The 22,685-nt window shown below is 39.7% G+C and overlaps 1 protein-coding gene across 1 annotated transcript in view; it reads right to left on the bottom strand.

The window, feature by feature from the left end:
* Positions 1 to 22,685, bottom strand: part of ano2.L (anoctamin 2, calcium activated chloride channel L homeolog) — a gene marked incomplete at its 5' end in the record, with an annotated part of 172,548 nt that overhangs the window by 82,336 nt on the left and 67,527 nt on the right. Inside the window, 3 exons of the mRNA XM_018251979.2 lie at positions 14,097 to 14,171; positions 14,388 to 14,399; positions 21,813 to 21,895. Of these exons, the coding sequence (XP_018107468.2) occupies positions 14,097 to 14,171; positions 14,388 to 14,399; positions 21,813 to 21,895 (170 nt within the window). The remainder of the gene's footprint in view (positions 1 to 14,096; positions 14,172 to 14,387; positions 14,400 to 21,812; positions 21,896 to 22,685) is intronic.

The raw sequence follows: 22,685 nt of genomic DNA on the forward strand, positions 1-22,685 counted from the left end.
GCCCTAACTGGGTGAGCCTCAGCCTTAAGGGTATTCCATTGAAATTTAAATTTTAGAAGCAATCCAAGGAAGAATTCCTACTGAATGAAGAGGGTATCTCAACCATAATGCTTTTTGTGGATAAAAGGAAAAATTATTTTTTTATGGTATTTAAATATTTATTTGTCATGTATGACACTATTATATACTCTAGAACTTAAAATAACCAAGGATTACATATTTTGTTAAGTATTTCACATAACTATACATGGACAGGAAGATATAATACACAGTACAAAATCTGACATGTTTAGCGGAGGGTGGAAAAATATGATGTATAATGTCAGCCTCTATAAATGGTTTGCCTGGTGCACAAAACTCTGAAAGTCGGATTTGTTTCCCTTATACTGAACAGTGATTTCATTTCCAAGTAAAGGAAAGGATTGCTCTATTTATGAAGGAAAAGGCTGTTTTTTTTTTTAACTTGGAAGAGAAGGTTTTTCGCCTCCTTTTAATGCAAAGCTTTCATAGTTAGGTTAATCATTGTTGCAAGTACCCAATTTATCTGATAATGGGCTTCAGACCAATTTGACCTTGGAAGACTGGGAATTTATAACACTCTACAAAATCTACTTGGACGCAGCAGCCACAGGCTGATCACTCTGACATGTGAACCTGAAAGCCAAGGTTAGTCAACATTACCCTGGGAACTGTCAAAGATAAAGATATTGATTTTCTGACTTTACAGATTATTTAGGTTCACAATATAAGATAAACATATGTTCTACCTAGGGGTTTGAACTGCTTTTGCCCATCTAAACACAAAGGGGCAGATTTATTAAGGCCCGAATGGTAAATTCAAATTAGAATTTTCAAAATTTTGTGTGTGTCAAAACTCACAAATTTGGATTTAAAATCACCAACTCAAATGTTAATTAGAATGAGAGATTTATCACCACTCGACAATGGAAACAGTTCTAATTCGAATATTTGCCACCTAAAACCTGCTGAGGTCCATTGACTCATTTGAAGATGTTAACAGCCTTCCTAACATTCAAGTTTTTTTTTGGTGGAAAATTAGATCCGAGTTTTGTTCGTATTTAATTCAAATACAAATTGAATTTTCGTTTGTTGCCATTCATATGTATCTTAGAAGTTCACATTTTTTCATAAATAACCTCCCATTCGAGTTGTAAGTAGATTCGAATTTATGAGAGTAAAAAAAATTCACATCAATTTTAAAATTGACCTTTGATAAATCTGTGCCAAAATATATGCATATAACCACACCTACAGGTGCTGTATCCTCATCTGTGATAAAATGATGTAGCTAGGAAAGTAGGGGTTGAGCTTGTGTAGTTTTGACACCACACTGTAAGAATAATATAATAATTGGGATTATTTTCTGGATTACGTTTCCTTAATTGTAGTTAAGGCACTGTTACAAACAGGTTTCAGAAGGTATATCTGTAGAAATAAGTCAAATCAACTGGACTTGCTGCGGTTTTTTTTCCTTGAAGACTTTCACCAGTCACCCAATTGGCTTTCTCAATTCATTCTGAATGACTGGTGAAACTTCTTCAAGGAAAAAAACACAGCAAGTCCAGTTGATTTGACTTATTTCTACAGATATACCATGACCTGGATGAATGAGAATCTTCACAAACAGGTTTCAGACTGTAGACCAGTCCATTTTGAGCTGAAAGTATATACTGTATATTATCCTTATCTATTTTACACTAGCTCCTCTGTAGATGTTTGAGGCTTCTCTTACAATTTTATCTTTGACTAAAATGCCATTGTCTATTAAGATGACTGACCACAGCCATGCTTATCACTTTCCATAACCCACCTATTTTAGTATAATCCCATTTTAAGAGGTGACAAAGGGACTATACCAGGTTGGGGTAATGACATGATATCGTAAACAGAGCAGGCACCTGTGGCAATTCCCTAAAGGAGGAAGGCAGAGTACATAGTCATACCCCTTTTTTGACCATAACACAATGCCTTCCTGTTCGTAAATGACCCCTAATTTTATGTATGAAAGTAGTTTTAAATTATGAACTTATATTGTGTTTTTGTTACTCCTTCCCTTTCCTTTCATAGTAACATAAGCTGTGTTTTTATTATTATTAGCCTTCCCTGAATAGTAACTTCCTTTGTATAACATGGAGCAACGTTTTACATGACTATATTCTGGTAAACAAGCACAATAAAGGAAATTCACTCATTGCAATAAAAACCCTTGGAGATATCCAGAGCCGAGTGTGAATTGATTTCACAGTCTCTAGAGTTTTCTTAAACAAATGTAAATCGAAAGATGTTAATAAATATAAAGTAAATGTGCTGTGAATCTGTTGCTAGGTTATGGCAAGTAATTTTACATTTGTGTCCAATGACATCAACAACAAACCAATCTGCCCTAAAAGAAATCTTGGCATTTTTTAAATATGACAGTCATGGAGGACTAGGGACAGCAGCTGCAACATTACAGCATTCATTTTATACCTCATGTGAAATTCCAGAAATTGATAAAAAAAAAAAAAAACATCTTCGCATGTTTGCTGAGATGTGCATTAACTAGAAGTAGCTTTAAAGAGCTAAATCAGTATTACACATTTAAATAATTACATTATGAGAACAAAAAAGAAAAGAAATCCATGTTGAGTAATTAATGTAGCAAAGATCATATAATGTAATTAGGAATGTTGGGGTCTAAACACCAATAATAGTGTTGCTTAAAGTCATGCTGATGTTCAACAGGAACAGCAATTTAAAATGCTACAACTAAAATCTTGGCATTTCCCACATATTTCCTGTGTCAGCCGCCAAAACCTCTTTAGTCATGGTTATTAAATTGGGCTTGGAGGAGTTGTACATAGACCCAACAAGCTGGACCACTGATGTTGTTGGATGAAGAGAGATTGGAAGTTGCTGGGGAGGCAAGTTTTTAATTTTTGCACATTTACTTTTCTGTTAGAACAAGTAGAACAAGTGGAACAAGTGGTGGGTGGGGTGGGCTTAACATCTGAAGCACTAGGTAGGTTCAGACCTACAAACTTGGTACCCAAGTGCAGTTTTGGACAGGGGGGTTGGCAAAACTTCAAGCAGGACTTCTCCACAGTTGCATATATGCAGCAAGCTTCAGTGATGACCCCATGACAAACCTATCTATTTTACTTTGGATAAGGGTTTGGTGCAGGTTTAAAAATAGATAAAAATAGAGGACTTCAATACTTGGAATTTGTCAGCATTACTTTAAGCTTAGGTTACCCAAGTATTTTCTGACTACTACTTACACAATATTCAAACATATTATGAAGGGTCATGGCAGGCTTGAAGTTCCAGCTCTGGCCCCATTTCATTGTTTGTGAGATCATGTGGAACATTTCACAGTGCTATGTTCTCCCTACTTATGGTAATATTGGTAATCCTAATATGTGGTAGCATAATCATTGGAGTGTCTCCTTCCAGTTAAGGTTGGGTTGCCTATTTTTGAGACTTGCACAGTGCTGTAAGAAAGTTTTATGGAAGGTTTATATGCAAACGTCTTTCTTCAGCTCTCCCGGAGACACAATTAATACTAGAGCATCCTCAAATAAGACTACTACATGTTCTGTGTATATTTCTCTCTTTTTTATGATGTGGCTGCCAATGGGGGCATTAAAGTTTTTTTCTAGCCCTGAAGGCATGGGGGGGGTTATTTACTAAACTTTTTTCTGGTCAAAGGGTTTTTTGGGCAAAAACTCACATTTATTGAGTTTTATTAGGAAAAAAAGAACTCAGATTTTTTGTTTTATTATACCCTGAAGCTGCAAAAAATGAGAATCCGAAAATCCACCATCTCAAACCTGCCGAGGTACTGTAGAAGTCAATGGCAGCTGTCCCTTTTACAATTTGAAGATATTGTGATCTGCGCTGGGTTGTGTCTGATAATTCAAAAAAATCTGGGTTTTTGGGCAATAACCAGAAAAACATCAAGCATTTCTTGTGTCAAATCCGAAAAATTCGTAAAATTAAATTGTGGATAGGAGTTTAGTTGAGATTGGTTTAATAAAAAGATTAGATAAATTTGAGTTTTTGTAAATAACCCCCTAAGTTACTGGTTACAGAACAGAAAAACGAAGGGGCCCATTTACTAAGGGTCGAAGTGAATTTTCGAATTCAAAAACTTTGAATTTCAAAGTAATTTTTGGGTACTTTGACCATCGAATAGGCCAAAATTCAATTTGAATTGAAAATACTTCACAAATTCGACCATTCGAAAATCGAAGTACTGTCTCTTTATAAAACTTTGAATTTGACACTTCGCCACCTTAAACCTGCCGAATTGCTGTTTAGCCTATGGGGGACCCCCTATAAACTTTCTGAATGTTTGGCTAAGTTTTGAGTAGTCGAAATATTTGTTTGTAAAATCATTTGAATCGTTCGATTCGAACGATTTAAATAATCAATCAAACGCCCGTTTTCAAATGGAAAAATACTTCGACTATCGAAGTATCAAATTCGATGGTCAAAATTTGAAGTTTTTTAACTTCGAACTTCGATCCCTAGTAAGGGGCAGATTTATTAAGGGTCGAGGGTCAAAGGGAATTTGATGGAATTTTCAAGGTAAAAAAATTCAAAATTCAAAGTAATTTTTTGGATACTTCGGCCATCGAATAGGATACTACGACTTCGAATTTACTTTGAATTCGATTCGAAGTAAAAATAGTTTGAATATTCGACCATTCGATAATCAAAGTACTGTCTCTTTAAAAAAACTTCGACTTCAATACTTCGCCAAATTAAATCGAAGTAAAGTCGTTCGATCGTACCCTAAAATCGATTTAATCGTTCGATCAAACGATTTTACTTTGATCGTTCGATGGCCAAATTGGGTGAAAAATAATTCGACTTCGATAGTCGAAGTATTTCAATTTGATGGTGGAAAGTATTTTTTACTATTCGACCCTTGATAAATCTGCTCCTGAATGTGCCCCTTACTGTTAAATCTGAAATACTTTTCTCCCTTAATTCAGAGACAATGGGCCGATTCAATTCAGTACGAAAAAGGTTTATCATGTGAAAACTCATGGACGAGATTCAATTTGAGATGCAACTCAATTCAGAAAAACTTATCTCACAGTTTATCATGTGAAAAATCCCGAAACTGAGTTTGTAAAAAGGCTTTTTCTCCTCTAATTGAATCCTGTCCATGGGGTACATTTATTAAAGAGTGAAGTTGGAGATCGCCACAGGCCTCTAGAGTGAAATTCTAGATTTTTAAAGAGTATTTATCAATTGTGAAAGTGAAAGTTCATCCTTTAATAAATATGCCTTTCAAAATCCCATAGAAATGAATGGAGAGTGGCGGAATTTCACTCTAGCAAACTGTATCCATCTCTAACTTCACTCTTTGATAAATAAACCCCCATGAGTTTTCACGTGAAAAACTTAACTTTTCTCACTGAATTGAATCTGACCCAATGATTGACCTCTTTTATCAAATTCTTTGAGAATGTGTTAATCACACATAGGTTGAGAAGAATTCATATTTTATGGTTAATAAAAAACAATTAGAAAAAAAAGAATAAAAAGGGAAAAAAAGAATAAAATCTCTCTAAAATAGCATTTATCAAAAGTCAGATTGAAAAAAAAATAGATCAATCTAATACAATCTAATACAATGTTTCATCAACTAGACCTAGAAAATAAATTGCCTAGAAAACGCAAAAACCTATTCAGCACAAAAAGTGATTGTAACAAGGATGTTGTCAGGGGTTAGATAGATGAGTTTGTTTTAGTCCTGATTGATTTAGCTGATAAGATTCCCTTGAAAGCATTTTACCACAGATGACTGACATGGTATTTATAATGGGAACTTTGGCGGAAAGCCCAAAACCTTTATAATAATTATTTACCCGGACAACTCCGCAGAGAAGATGCAAAGAGAACATAAACTGTTAAGGGCCTATTTATTAAAATTTGAATAAATAAAAATGTGCCAACTAAAACCTGCCAAGATTTTATAGAACTTTATGCGAGGCTCCAGTCAATATTGGCTTCATCTGTATAATCTGGTTTCTCCATCTAAAGTAATGTGGTTTTCTTTGTGATCAAGTTTTTCTTTCTGCAACCAAATCAGAATATAGGGAGCAACTGGAGTATCGTTGGAGACACAGATCTTCCCTGCTAAACGGCTGCAGTTGCTTTGGTCTGATTAAAAATGTCTACCCAACTTGTTTAGTTGAGCTTTAGTTCTCCTTCAAATTACATTGTGAGCTCCGTTTGCATGCAAAAGATTAAGAAAGATATTAAGATATCAAAAAAAATATTTTAGAAAAAGTTTAAGATGCCTGGGGGTGATGATTAAGCCAATTTGCATTACTGTTTAGACCCTGTAGCTCCATTGCTATCTGCAAGTCTTTGTACTCACCACCTGTGAAAGAAAATGTCCTGATGCCTACAGGGACAAAACTAGGGGTATGTTGAAGAGGCATAAGGTGGCATAAGGGCATAAGGTGGGGGGACGCTAGGCCCCTAAGCACGTACATATGCTGCTTCGTCTAACTCTGGCCAGTGGCGTAACGACCGGGGGAGCAGGGGGTGCGATTGGGCCAGGGCCCGAACCCCCTCAGGGCCAGAGTCAGAAACGTAACTAGAGGGGTGTGGGCCCTGGCCCAATCGCACCCCCTGCTCCCCCGGTGTTTACAGGACAAAGTAGAATTTGTATGCACTCCCAGGCCTTCTCGTATGCAATAATCTGGTGCTCAGTCCTCTAGGGAGACGGCACTCCCCTGGGTTCACAGGAAACGAAGAAATTGAGGAAACGGCACACAGAATTGAATGCAGAAGGGGATATACCCCTATAGATTTATTGTGTCAAACAGCACAACGTTTATATATATATCACCTGACGAAGGGACCTGCCCCCGAAACGTTGTGCTGTTTGACACAATAAATCTATAGGGGTATATCCCCTTTTGCATTCAATTCTGTGTGCCGTTTCCTCAATTTCTTCGTTTCCCACGGTGTTTACGCCACTGGCCGGAGTTAGAGGAAGCAGCATCGTGCCACTGGCAGCTTGCGCGCCACTGACTTCGACGGAGTTTGGGGCGTACGGAAGGGGGCCCGGCCCAGCTGCATGTCCCGTGCCAGGGCCCGCCCCCCTCTAGTTACGTTTCTGACTCTGGTCCTGCGAATGAGGATCTATAGGCAAGTGGCTGGCAGGGGGGAAGTTGGCAGTGGAAGGAGCAGGAAAGGTGTGAGAGTTTTATGTAATGTAATGGACTCATTTGATCCTTAAATACAGTACAGTATTTTGAATAGAAGGCCTGTGTCTTGCATAGCTGATTATTTTAACAATATTACCATTGCTATCCACTTCTGCAATGTAGAATGATGTCAGGGAAGAATAAAGCTGTGCCATGTAAATTGATACATCCTCATCCTTAAAGCTTTACACAGTTTTGGAAACATATTCAGTGCCGGACACAGACATTCCTGAGACATTGTGGACAAAATCTCCGTGACCCTTTAGAGGCTAATCACTGTGTTTGTGTGAAATGTCACTTGGCTCTGTTTGTTATGTAAAATCTGATAATAATCCAACCTTTCTGTATATATCTCTTGGGTAAATGTTGCAGCCAACCCAATTCTGAGAATAGATAATGTCCCACTATGATGACATCACACTGTTTGCATTGCAATGATGATAATATGTTACAAGATGTCTCTTGGTTACAAAGAACATACACAAAACTATTATTTAATTCTTCTGTAATAAAAAAAATTGGTATACAGTGGAACTATGATCTGACTCCATCTCACAATATCAAGCAGAGTTTTTAAAAAATATTTTGTAAATGCACTTGTTTTGTTCTTTTGGTCTGCTGTATTCATTTACTTGTTTTAACTATTATAGCCCTGTTCCATTGTCTGTGTTTAAAATCCTTTAACATGTATGCTAGTCCTTTAACATGTAACTGCTAGTGAAAATCCACCATACTTTACCCTGTCTACTTTTCTCCTGTTAAAGGAAATTTGCTTCTGTTCTTAATACTTGATGGTGGTTCTCCCATTAGCCTTGGGTACTGAAGCTAAAATGCTGATTAAAGGGGTGGTTCACCTCCAAGGTAACATTTAGTATGCTATAGAATGGCAAATTTTCAATTAGTCTTACATTATTCAATTTTTGATATTTTTTTTGTATTTGCCTTCTTCTGACTCTTTCCAGTGGGGGTGCATATAAAAACAAATGCTACAGATTTATTTTTATTGCTACTTTTTATTAATTATCTTTCTATTCAAGCCCTCTCCTATTTATATTCCAGTCTCTTATTTAAATCAATACATGGTGTGGGGAATAGCTCAAAGCAGCCGGTAGGGCTCAGGTAAAACAGTTCTTACAGAGGAGACAGGAGGCTTGGGTTTGCAACAAAAGTGAAACAGGCTCCTGCCTGGGGTTTTATTGTTCAAACCAGACAACTTAAACAGGCACAATTTCCGTGCTAAACAGTCAAACAATAATGTAAACCTCACCGGTTTGCAGTGTTACAGTCCATAGGAAAGTTCCTTGCGGTGGTAACAAACATTTGCCATCTGGAGTTGCAGTCAAACACACAGTTTGTTCACAAAACACTTCACAGCGTGTGTTCAGAGGTTCTCTCTGACTCCCAGTACAACACACCCCCACTCCCCGCCAGGCTCCCTTAAACAGCCCCACCTGCGGACTAATTGGGCAGCATACTGAACTATCCTTGCTCCAGGGTCCTAACCTGTCTTACCCTGGAGATTTAAAGGAGCCAATACCTCAGGCTGGGTGCTATATACCTCCCATCATATACAGGCAGCCTATTGGGACATAGCTCTTTGTCACATACCTCCCCCCTCTGTTCGAACCCGGGGTTTCGGACACCATTAGCCACCATACAGTGGACCCTTGACAAGGCATCTGCATTACCTTGCAGTTTGCCTGCTCGGTGTTCCACTGTAAAATTGAAATTCTGCAAGGAAAGGAACCAACGTGTGACCCTTGCATTTCTTTCTTTTGCCTGTGACATCCAGGTTAAGGGAGAGTGGTCCGTAATGAGCACAAACTGGCGGCCCAGAAGGTAGTACCCGCAAAGCTTCCAGTGCCCATTTAATTGCTAAGCACTCCGCTCAACAATACTATAATTTTTTTCTGCAGGGGTCAACTTCCTGCTCAAGTAGACCACTGGATGCTCTTCTTCCCCAACTAACTGTGACAATACCGCACCTAATCCAACACCAGAGGCATCAGTTTGCACAACAAATTTCTCTTTGAAGTCTGGTGCGACCAACACTGGATCTTGGCATAAAACCACTTTCAAATCATGGAATGCCTCCTCTGCCTCTGGTCCCCACTTAATCATTGTGGACCCTTTCCCTTTGGTCAGGTCGGTCAAAGGAGCAGCCCTGCTTGCAAAATTTGGAATGAACCTACGATAATAGCCCACCATACCAAGAAAAGTACGAACCTGCTTTTTAGTGAGTGGCTGGGGCCAGTCTTTAATTGCCTCCACCTTGTTCACTTGAGGCTTGATAACACCTCTCCCTATAGTGTACCCCAGATAACGGGCTTCTTCCAAACCTAGGGCACATTTCTTGGGATTTGCCGTCAGGCCTGCTTCTCTAATGGAATTTAGGACGGCCTGTACTCTGGGGAGGTGACTTTGCCAATCCCTGCTAAAAATGACCACGTCATCCAAATAAGCAGAGGCAAAATGTTGATGAGGTCTAAGAATTTGGTCCATCATTCTTTGAAACGTGGCTGGGGCCCCCTGGAGGCCAAATGGCATACGAACATACTGGAAGAGCCCTTGTGGGGTAGAAAAGGCTGTTTTCTCCCTAGCTGTTTCTGACATTGGTACCTGCCAATACCCTCTAGTTAGGTCAAGAGTTGTTATGTACCTAGCAGGACCTAGTCGTTCAATCAACTCGTCAACCCTTGGCATAGGGTAAGCATCAAACTTTGAGACTTCATTTACCTTCCTGAAGTCATTGCAAAATCGTATAGACCCATCTGGTTTAGGAACAAGCACAATGGGACTATTCCACTCACTTACAGACTTCTCAATTACCCCCAAATCCAGCATCCTCTGCACTTCCTCGTCGACTGCCTGTCTACGGGCCTCTGGGATCCGATAGGGCTTAAGGCGGACCCGAACCTGAGGATCAGTAATGACATCATGTTTTATCAAATTTGTACAACCTGGTATGTCAGAAAACACCTCAGTGTTTCTTTGCAGAAACTCCCTGACTTCTTGCTTTTGTGGCTCTGACAAGGTTTCAGCTATTTTCACCTTTTGTATACCGTCCTGGGTAGGAGGAAGGGGTTGAATTATAGCCGTGAGGACTTCTCTGTCCTTCCAGGGTTTTATTAAGTTTACGTGGTAAAGCTGTTCTTTCTTCCTTTTATTTGGTTGGTAAACTTTATAGTTCACCTCACCTATTTTCTCGATTATTTCATACGGGCCCTGCCACTTAGCCAGGAACTTGCTCTCAACTGTTGGGACAAGAACCAATACTCGGTCCCCAGGGTTGAAAGTTCGAACCTTAGCTGAACGGTTGTAAACCCGACTCTGGGCCTTCTGTGCTTGCTGCATGTGTTCCCTGACTATGGGCATGACTGCAGCAATTCTATCCTGCATGAGGGTAACATGTTCCACCACACTCTTATGGGGTGTTACCTCTTGCTCCCAGGTCTCTTTTGCTACATCCAAGAGACCCCTGGGATGACGACCATACAATAACTCAAAGGGCGAAAAACCTGTGGATGACTGGGGCACCTCTCTAATGGCGAACATAAGGTATGGCAGGAGACAGTCCCAATCCCTCCCATCCTTATCTACCACCTTCTTTAACATGTTTTTCAGGGTTTTGTTAAAGCGCTCTACCAACCCATCAGTCTGGGGGTGATAAACAGAAGTTCTTAACTGTTTAATTTTCAAGAGCTTACATAGTTCCTTCATAACCCGAGACATAAAGGGTGTACCCTGGTCTGTGAGGACTTCTTTAGGAATGCCAGTGCGGGTAAACATATAGAACAGCTCTTTAGCAATATTTTTGGAGGCTGTGTTTCTTAAAGGGACTGCCTCAGGATACCGCGTAGCATAATCCATAATTACGAGAATATACTGATGCCCCCGAGCTGACTTAAACCAGTGGCCCTACCAAGTCCATTGCAATTCTTTCAAATGGGACCTCAATGATAGGCAATGGCACTAGAGGGCTACGGAAGTGAGGTACCGGGGCAGACAGTTGGCATTCTGGGCAAGAGTCACAATACCCCTTCACCTCCGCAAATATACCGGGCCAATAAAACCTTTGTAAAATTCGCTGTTGGGTTTTCTCCTGACGTAGGTGACCACCCAGGGGGTGAGTGTGGGCCAGGTCCAAGACCATTCGCCTATAGGGCTGGGGCACTAACAACTGCTCTACCACCCCCCCTTGGACTTTGTCAACCCGATACAGTAAATCTTGACTGACAGAAAAATGAGGGAATACACTCTCAGCCCCAGGTTCCTGAGGTTCACCATTAATTACCTTAACATTTTCCCAGGCCCTATTCAGGGTAGGGTCCCTCATTTGGGCTGTTCCAAAGTTAACCCGAGAGACCTCCAAGTCTGGCATATCGGATGCTTCGGAGGGCTCCAAGGGCAACTCTGTTTCACCTGCTAGTACCTCTAGGGGAAAATTATCTGCTTCAAGCATGGTCTCCCCTTCAGTTACTACCTCTGAGTTAGGTTTACAAACCCCTGGTGCATCCTTAGGAATCCCTTTCTCAGACCCCTGTGGAGAACCCTCCTTTCGCCAGAGCTTCCAAAAGAGGGGAAAGTCTCGTCCCAAAATTACACTATGCATCAAAACAGAGGAAACACCCACTTCATGACATGCAGTACCAGTAACAGTTTCAAATGTCACTATAGCAGTGGGATAACTTTTACAGTCTCCATGAATACAGAGCACCCCAAGATTACGTTCATTAACTTGGTCTGGGCTTACCAAACTGGCGTGTACCATTGTGACTAAGCTCCCGGAATCCAACAGAGCTTGAACAGACTTTCCACCCACCTTTACCACCGCCATATGCAAGTCAGGGTCTGCGGTGCACGCAGGGTGAGCAAAACAACGACACCTGTTGAGCCGAGTGACAATCCATGGGCTCTGCAGGTAGTGGGCACCTGGCAGCAACATGACCCCACTCATTACATCGCCAGCATTGCACTTGGCCTTGACCCTTGGTTGGAGGGGACAGCTGAGTTTTGTCAGCTCCTTTAGACCATTCTATAGCCTTTTGGTCAGCCCCAGTATCCTGAGGCAACGAATCACTGGCTTTTCCTGGGGACCTTGCAGATGGATGTTTTGTGGCTGGCTTGCGGTGTTGTGGAAACGATCCTAAGTTGTCCTCAGCGGCAATATAACGTTCCACCATTTCCACCAGGTGATCGGCTGTCTGGGGATCTGCATGACTCACCCATCTCCTCAAGGATGGCGGAAGAGCTCTCAGAAAGCGATCCATAGTGACCCTTTCGACGACTTGAGGAGCTGACAGAGATTCTGGCTGCAGCCACTTTTTCACAAGATGAATTAAGTCATACATCTGGGCACGGGGAGACCTCTCTTGCTGGTATGACCACTTGTGCACCCGTGGAGCTCGCACGGCTGAGGTGACACCCAAGCGGTGGAGTATCTCCGTTTTTAACTTGTCATAGTCTTTGGCATCGGCTATGGTCAAATCAAAGTATGCCTTTTGCGAATCCCCAGTCAGAAAAGGCGCTACCAGACCTGCCCACTGGGACTTGGGCCAAGACTCCCTCTCGGCAGTCCTTTCAAAAGTATGCAGATATGCCTCAACATCATCATGTGGCGTCATCTTTTGCAGAAAACGACTGGCCTTAATGGAGCTATCTGTGTTAGGGGCCCCACTCGACACATTGGACCCAGTGCAATCATCTGCTGTACCACATCCGTCAAGAGTTGTCGATCAGCCTCAACTGCCTTTGCTAATGCTGTCAGTTGAGCTGCAAGCAAACAATTAGTCTCTTGCTGGGTGGCCATACTCTGCCTCTGGATGGTATTGGTCTCTTGCTGGGCAGCATTTGCCTCCTGCTGACTAGCATTGACTTTGGCCAGCTGCAACACAAGTTCCTCCATGTTGTTGAACTACAACTCCCACAGTCTGCAGCAGATAGCACTGCCCTTTTAACAATGGTTGTCCTATTATGCTCACTGTCTCTCTGTTGCCCGCATCCGAAACACCATTTGTGGGGAATAGCTCAAAGCAGCCGGTAGGGCTCAGGTAAAACAGTTCTTACAGAGGAGACAGGAGGCTTGGGTTTGCAACAAAAGTGAAACAGGCTCCTGCCTGGGGTTTTATTGTTCAAACCAGACAACTTAAACAGGCACAATTTCCGTGCTAAACAGTCAAACAATAATGTAAACCTCACCGGTTTGCAGTGTTACAGTCCATAGGAAAGTTCCTTGCGGTGGTAACAAACATTTGCCATCTGGAGTTGCAGTCAAACACACAGTTTGTTCACAAAACACTTCACAGCGTGTGTTCAGAGGTTCTCTCTGACTCCCAGTACAACACACCCCCACTCCCCGCCAGGCTCCCTTAAACAGCCCCACCTGCGGACTAATTGGGCAGCATACTGAACTATCCTTGCTCCAGGGTCCTAACCTGTCTTACCCTGGAGATTTAAAGGAGCCAATACCTCAGGCTGGGTGCTATATACCTCCCATCATATACAGGCAGCCTATTGGGACATAGCTCTTTGTCACAATGGTTACTTGGGTAATTTCGATCCTAGCAACTAAAATTGCTAAAATTGCAAACTGAAGAGCTGCTGAATAAATCTAAATAATTTGAAAAACACAAATAATAAAAAAAGAAAACCAATTGCAAATTGTTTCAGAATATTACTCTCTATACTAAAAGCTAATTGTGAAGCGAACAACCCCTTTAATTTATCATTACCTTTAATGAACAGTACCAATTATCTAACTATAAATAAAATTGTGAAAACAAATTGATAGATTGATGGTATCATAGGGTTGATCATTTCTCATCGGTCTTATAACATAATAAAAAAATATTTGCTTACCTCATTCTTCCCATTGCCTTTTGATTTTTCTCTCATTAATAGCAATTTTGTCTCATATTCAGGTCTTGGATGCTCCTAGGCAAGATAATAAAACCAGGGATTTTAAGTTAGAATCAGTTCTTAAGTCTCTGGCAAACGTCAAACACCACTGATAGAGGACAAATACATCAAGGCACAGTTCAATATGTGTCACTTAACCATAGGACACAGTTAGACACAACCACTAAAGTTCAAGGGATCAAACACTTGAGGACAATCAAAGGGATAACTAAAGGGAACGGCAAGTCAAACCTTTATACGCTCCTTGGTGCATATTTGTTGGTAAAAAGGAAAGAAAACATATTATAAATGTGTGCAAAGAAAAAAGAAAACAGACGCCATAAGCTTTGTACAGTAAGATGAAATTGTGTACGGTAAAATAAAACGAAAGACAGGAAAAAGGAAAGAATAAGAAAGGTAAAGAAAAGACACAGAATGTCATATCAGTTACCCCAGTAGCTAGAAGTCTAAAAAAGTGACACACTTGTATTATACAATTCATGAATCTGGAGCAAATTTTGTTCTTTAAACTAAGGAAATATGATATGGTCTACAGTAAATTTGGCCCTGAACCATCCTCGATAATTTGCACAAACTGCATGAAATTATGCATCTATTCTAAGATTTGCATTAAAACACAATCATTTTTTCCATAAAGTCCCAAACAAATACCTAGCTATAGAAGAAAAAACTTAAGATTAAACAACTGGGACCAAACTTTTAAACCCAACGCCCATGTGATTATTTCTTCTAATCCTTGTGTATTTACTATACAAAAATCATTTGTGTATCAGATTCTCGATTTAAGCTTTAGAGGTTTCTGTTTGGTAGCTCTCCAAGGCAACATGATAAACAAGAAAATGCCTGGGGAGGACAAATCCTCTTACAAACTGAATTCAATTAATTAAGACAAGGTGTCTTAAGATGTTATCTGGTTTCTCTTTACATGAACATGGATTCATTATCTATATTGTAAACCATGGCAATCCCTTTTTACATTATTACTGGATTTATCTGGATAAATTGGAGTCTATGGAAGACAGACGTTCCGTAATTCTGAGCTTTCTGGATAATGGGTTTCTGGATAACGGATCCCATACCTGTATATATGTATTTGTGTGTATATATATATATATATATATATATATATATATATAGTCCCACAGTACCAGTGCCAGTGGTTCACGATGAATAAATCATATATATTCTGAACACACTGTTCTGTAGTGAATATGTAAGCTCACATGCCAAATCAAGGCTTATCATTTAACATGAGTCCTACACACTTGTGCAAATAACGGCTGTATATCATTGGTAGCAGTTGGTCAACTCCAGAATTTAGATTCAAATTAATACAAAGTAGCAGCTGGTTAAAACTACAGTGTGGACTGTGGAGCATGGGTTAGGCTGAGCAATTTTTTTCTCTCTTTTATCAAAGTATTCATCATTTTACCAAACTACACCTTGCAATATGCGTAAACCCTTAACAACATGCTAATGCAGTTTGACCAGCAAGATCTGGGTAACCTACAAGCCATAAACAGTTTTTATATCCAGACCAGTTCAAAAGGACCAGATCCTGATGATTGTGCAGTATTTTTAAATCTCAATCTAGAGTGAAAGACAGTGGAAGGAAGGCCCCAGGACCCCAGAGCAAAAATTTTTGTGGACCCTATTTAATGGAGAATGTTAGGCACCCCCATGTGATTGTATGTACTTACCTGACAACCTGGGCTGGTGCTCCTATCTGTAGAAAACTGTATGAGCCAGGGGTTATTCCGTAGAGAACCACGGATAGATAGTCTTCCTGCTTCTTCTTTATTCAAATTTCCCGGGCAGATGCATGCACAGTAGAACAAAATAGTTCAGCTTTTTGGTCTACTGGGCAAGAGCAGCCAAGAGTAGAAAGAAGATGCCGGAAGAGGATCGATCCATAGTGCTCACTGGAAGAATCCCAGGTTTCAGGTAAGTATATACAATCACTTGGGGGTGCCTAACATTTGGCACCCTTAAGTATAACATGCTTTGCTTCTCCTTTAACAGAAAAGTATTGCAAAATAGTTAAATATTTGCATTTTAATTGCTCAGTAGGCCTTTAAGTGTCTGTTCTGAAGTGTGTCTTCACCAAGGCTCATTCAGCCACTGTCTGGATTAAGAGACTGCAAGCTGCAGCCTCCTGATCCCTAGAGATGGTGGGGGAGCTTTCCTTCTCTGCCTGCAAATGAAACTTTTTAGCCAAAAATCTCTTTCCTGTTATCCTCAGTGTTTGTTGACATTTCCTACCAAGCACTGAATCACAATTTACACAAGCCAGATTTGCAGCTATGTAAACTGTCCATTGATTGGAGTTGTCATAGGAAATGTTATGTTAAGATTATTTGTGGGTGTCCAAGACACTCTATTTTTGCATCTGCTGTAGTTTGTTTTCCAGCTACAGGAGATAATTATTGTTCTGAAATACACAAGGGAATTGAGCAGTGACCTACAGCAATCTGACACTTGCTTTTGTTTGCTCCCAGTCTAGTAATCCCTAGCAACCAATCGGTAGTTTATATTTACTGCTTTGTTGCATTCTGAATACTGGGCCTAGATATAATTGTGCATTTCTCTCCACTGTCCTGGACCAAATTTACATCATATGGCGTACTTATTAAGCAATAACAAAATGCAAGGTACTTTATCTGCCATGTTTTATACAACTCCTTAAGGCAGGTGCTAATTCTAGTGCTCCCTTGTGTCTTGTGTCTGTGCTCCCTATACTTTTAATCTTGCACTGTATTCAACTAAGCAGATGTAAGTGGCAATTTGGAGCAGCAGGGACAGAATTATGGGTAGGTAGGAGAGGCATGTGCCTATTGTGTCAATGTAAGTGGGTGGTGCTCAGTGTCGGATTGGGATGTCAAGGGCCCACCAGAAAAGCTTAGACCATGGGCCCACTCTAAACTATTATTCCTCCTCTCCTCACTCATCCCCTTTATTCTCCTAGTCTTTTATCTCTACATACTATACTCTATTATTCCATTATTAAGCCCCTTAAAGGAATAGGGAATGACCATGAAATAGGCCAAATGGTTAGAAGCAAGAGGGCCCACCGGGAGTTTTCCTGGTATCCCGGTGGGCCAGTCCAACACTGGCGGTGCTGGGAACTTAGGTACATACCTGCTGCCTATTCTGACTACAGCCCTGAAGCAGTACAACAAGCAGGCAGGTAATTTGTGGCGAGGTGGTGAACTGGCTATAATCGATTATGGCCTGGGACTTGCCTTGAGCACCCTTGCAAGTCATTGATGTATAGGTGTAACACACAATGTGAGGTAGCAGCTCCTCATAGCAGGTTAAAATTCTAGTGCTCCCTTTGAATGTGGCATTGTATTCAGATAAGCAGATGTAAGTGGCAATTTTAAATAGGGTTAAAACTATGGGTAGGTATGGGCATTTGCCTATTGCGCAATGGTGGGGAGGGTGCTAGGACCCTAGGCACATACCTCTGCTGCCTTTTATAATTCAAGCCCTGAAGCAGGATAATAGGCAGGCAGGCACTAGGGGTTGGTGGTGAGCTGGCAAGTGGTGTTTGAGGGTGAAGAGGTTGTGAGCTGAAGGGAAGCAATGATGGCCGTGGGCATGCCTTAGGCACCCTTAGCTTTTGGCCTGACTTTGAAGCAGGAATATTTGAGTGTAGACTGATACAAGTATTTTTGTGAACATCATTTGGTATGTAATGGGGAATTGCAATAAAAGATACTGAAATGATCTGTAAATGCAACCTGCTGATTGTTTGCTATAGGTCATTAGACCAATAGAAACAGTTGCTCCCTGTGTTACATTACCCATCTGTCAATAAATCAGTTTCATAAGACATGGCATTCTTATTTTAGATCATATATTTTCACACATTGAAATAGAATATCTTTCAATTGTCACTCCAAAGCACAGACTTACTTCAAATAATTTACCACTTGTATAAGGCGGCACTACACACTTAATAGCCATACATATTAAGGCACAGACTAAATAAAAAAAACAGGAGTTAATAGCAACAAGTTCTTGCAGATGTATTCTATATAAAGCGTTTGAAGTAACAAAAGGTTTTTTTTAGTTACGGTTTGGGCTTGTTTACCCTAGGCCTCAACTGTACCATTTTGTGTAAGAACACTTCAGAAGCAAAAGGGAAGGGGGTTGGGGAAGGGGTAAAAGAACCATTTATTTGTTTCTGGAAATTAACTTTAGATAATGTATAAAGCAAAACCTGAATGGACACAACAATATAAACCTACAATGAAATTCAACCTACCTACAGCTAGAAGGCACAAATCAATCTTTATTTACAAGCTGCCCATGAAGGTGCTTATAAGTCGAATAACAGAGAACCTCCTTGGTCTGGTAAAATGCTTTGTTTTCATCAAAACCACAACCCAATGCAGTAGGCACCCCCAGGCTGTGCTTGGGAAACAGATGTGTCAAGCTTGCTTGTTTTGCTTGGGAAATAGACATTGTGTGGGGGGTTGACACAATGATACTTCCAGTTACATCCTGCTCCAAAGATTCATCTAATACACATTCCTAATAATGATCACTACCTCCGTGAAATTCCAACAAATGTTGCAGCCTGATAAACTGTTTTGCTCCTCTTTATAAGAGATCAACATTTGTACTAATTCCAAATGAAAAACTATTTGGATAATTGGAACGTTAGACATTCTTATTCAAATCAGTTTGTTTATATCTGAACCAAAATGAAATCCTGAAATAATTTAACAATTTGTTATTTAAAATGATTTCCAAAGATGGCAAACCCGTGACTCATTCAAGAAATGGAATTATGGTCTGATCCAATGAGGGTAGTAGGAAGCAACTTAAAATGTGGAGAGTGACAATCAGTAGCCTAACAACATTTGTGTGAAAGATGACCATCAAATTGAATGTCCACAGCAGTTACTGTATACTCCACCAACATCTAGGTAATCCAAGCAGCAGTGGTAACATCTGCTTAAAAATCATAAATATGCAGAGAAGGACATGAACAAACAGGGGTAGATTTATCAAAGTGTGAAATTAAAGCTCACTGCTGAAAAACTCACTTTCTGTTCATTCCAATAGGATCTTTACACTTTCACATTATCAATAGATGAAAGTTAAAGTTCCCCATTTGATAAAACGCTTCTAAAAATCCCATAGGAGTGATTTGAAAGTGGGTGAGTTTTTTTTGTCGTGAGCTCTAATTTTGCACTTTGATAAATTTGCCTCATAATGCCATCATACATTATTCTGGGCTAAGTCAATATAAATTAAAATACAATAATAAGATACAATGCATCTTGGCAAATACTTATTTCCCAGAGTTGAGACACTGTTCTATAATGAAGTGTCCCGTGTGGCCCAAAATGCGTCAGCAAGTTATTATACAACATACCTTTGCTTTCGCCACTTCTTTGTTGGGCTCAAATAAAATGAAATTTTTTACTCAACCTAGAAATCTACATAATCCTTTGAATTATGAATATGCACAGTTTAGCTAATCTTTATTAAACCCTCCAAACAATACAGTCAGTTTCACAAAGTGACCCACACAACAACAAACTCCATTTGCCATAATTCTGCAGAATTCACATCTGTAAACTTATACAGGTTGTGTAGGGATTCTGTCGTGATTTTTATGCTGTAGTTTTTATCTTTAAATTAAATTACACTATTACACTGCAAATAATTCACTCTACCATTTGAAATTTTATTCCTGAACTAACAAGTGCATTTTTTCTAGTTGTAATATTGGTGTGTAGGCAGCCATATCAAGTGATTTCGCCCCGGTCATGTGCTTTCAGAAAGAGCCAGCAGTTCACTATGGAACTGCTTTCCGTTAAGTTATTGCTCCTCCTACTCAATGTGACTAAAGGAGTCGCAGTGGGACTATATATACTATACTGTATATGACCAGGACCCCCATTACCCACACAGAGCAGGGGGGTGTAAACAAAATATTGCAGGAAGTATGTTGCCTAGGGGCACGGCCCTCTCTTTCCGCAAGCTCCCTGCAATATGTTCTGCTGTTATAACTGTTTGGGCTGTTGACCTGAACATACAGTTCAATAGACTGTGGTCATGCATGTGTATGGTCATTCTTATGGTATCTGTCTGCTAAGCTTACAGGAATAGTATAGACTCAGTGATCCCCAACCAGTAGCTCGCAAGCAACATGTTGCCCTCCAACCCCTTGGATGTTGCTCTCAGTAGCATCAAAGCAGGTGCTTATTTTTGAATTCCAGGCTTGGAGGCAAGTTTTGGTTGCAAAAAAAAACAGGTGTACTGTCAAATAGAGTCTCATGTAGGCTGCCAGTCCACATAGGGGCTACCAAATGGCCAATCACAGCCCTTATTTGGCACCCAAGGAACTTTTTGCATGCCTGTGTTGTTCCCCAACTCTTTTTATTTTGAATGTGGCTCACGGGTAAAAAAGGTTGGGGACCCTTGGTGTAGAGGATATGTCAGTGTATGGCCACCTTCATACCCAGCTAATCCTCAAGTGGGGCAATCATTCAAATTTTGTTCTGATGATTGTTCTGAATCAAGTTGTGATACACTAGGAAAAGGTTCTTTTAGTAGAAATCAGTCAATATAGATATCTGCCGAAGTAACCTTTTATGGGTTTGTCATCTCAGTCTAGTTTTTATTTTGATCCAGAATGACATAATCTTGAAGCCTGGCCCATCATGACGACTTTTGGTACTTTTAGAGATGAAACAATACAGGAATTCTTCCAACATACACACACACATAATACAGACTGAATATCACTCTTTATAAGGACCTTCTGTTTGTATTTTTAGCATCTTTTGAGCAAATCTTTGGTCTCCAGACAAAAAAAAAAATGTTGATGTTCAGAAGCAACAAAGGCAGTTTTTATTTTGTTATGGTAACAAATTTCATGAGGGAGCATGAAAGAAATTTTCCATTTACAGTAAGTCTTTGACAATGTTCCCTTTGGGCATCAATGTTAAATCTCATTTCTACACCACAATGTCATTGTTTGCACTTGGAGTCACTGTTCTAAATTAGCGCACTAGTTTCAGGCTAGAGTTTGCCGCCACCTGTGTTTTCATCTTTGTAATACTGCATAGTGGAGTACAGTATAATATTTTTATCGCTTTTTTAATGCAAAACATATGTTCTCTTTATCTATAACTGGTCAGGGTACGTTGATTCACCTACCTAAAAATTTAAATTTTAAAGATATCTACATAATTAGCAGCTATAAAACTAGAAATAGCAAGAAAAACCCTGAAAAACGCTGAATTAAAGTTTCTAAAAAACTGAATATTTAAGATTAATGAAGTGCAAAAAAACTTGAAAACTCAAATAATGCAGAAGTGAATTGGGGTTGTATTTTCAGAATTCAAGCTATTTTTCTATTCTTTTTGATTTCACTGATTTCGAGTTGGGTCGGTTTTTTCATGTTTTTAAGTGATCAAATTTTCAAGTTTCTGGATAAATAAGTGCACATTGGAAACGCTTTGAGTTTTTTTTACTGGAAAACGTATGATTCTGAAAAATCGGTTTTCCGGTGTTTTCAAATCCTGAACATATTTGAGATTTAATGGCATTGCAAGTTAATACATATTTGTACAAATTAGCAAATTTTTGCTATGTATGACTTTCAGTTGGACATTTGTAGTAAATACTTACCTCTTCTTCTTCCAATCCTGTAAGATCCCAGAAGTAACTCAGTCTCATCTGTAGACGTTTCCAGTATTCAAGGAACAATGTTGCTGCAATTAAGAAGAAATAACACCTTTTAAGCTAAGCTTCAAATAATTAAAATAGTCAAAAGAAGTAGACCTTTTACACGTTTATAAATTTTTAATGTTGTACAGAAGTGCCAAGGCAAGGTCTTATATGGGAATTGAATATATAAACAGATTTTTATTCATGTTGCAAGCGTCAGTTTGTGATTTACTGGTGTTAATGAACATGTAAACCTTTTATATCACTTCCTCAACCATTGGTTAACGGGCACTAAACTGTCCCACTGCACCCCCTAGTTCTTTATTAACAACAAATGTAATTACACATGGAAGTTAAAAACCGGGTGAGAATTATACTGACCAAAACATAATTGTATGAAGCTGATCCCCAGCACTATGTCAGCCATCTTGGTCATATGTTACATAAAGAGATTACAGTGTTATTCTGGTATCATATTACAGTGGAATCAAACATGGAGAGGGAGGACAGACTTGTTCAGTGCTGTGCTTAATGCTTTCAATTCCATTTGCTGGAGAAAAGAACATGGAAGACACAGATCAGCTAGTATTCTCATTGGAGGATTATTTTGCATGTTAATGCAGCTGTTGGAGAGCTGGCAAAAATGGTTTCTAACCCTGACATTAGATAACAGCAGGATGTCTATAGTGGAGAATGATTTTTTAACTGCAGTTAAGATATAGAGATTGCAATAGGAGAGTTATGAAGGGCTTGTGTTCTCTGTGCTTTCATTTTTCATATTAATAATATATATTGCACTTGTTCGATTCACATGCTGCTTTTATAATTCCATTG

Source organism: Xenopus laevis, chromosome 3L (assembly GCF_017654675.1).
Source record: "Xenopus laevis strain J_2021 chromosome 3L, Xenopus_laevis_v10.1, whole genome shotgun sequence".
Classification (NCBI taxonomy): Eukaryota; Metazoa; Chordata; class Amphibia; order Anura; family Pipidae; genus Xenopus; species Xenopus laevis.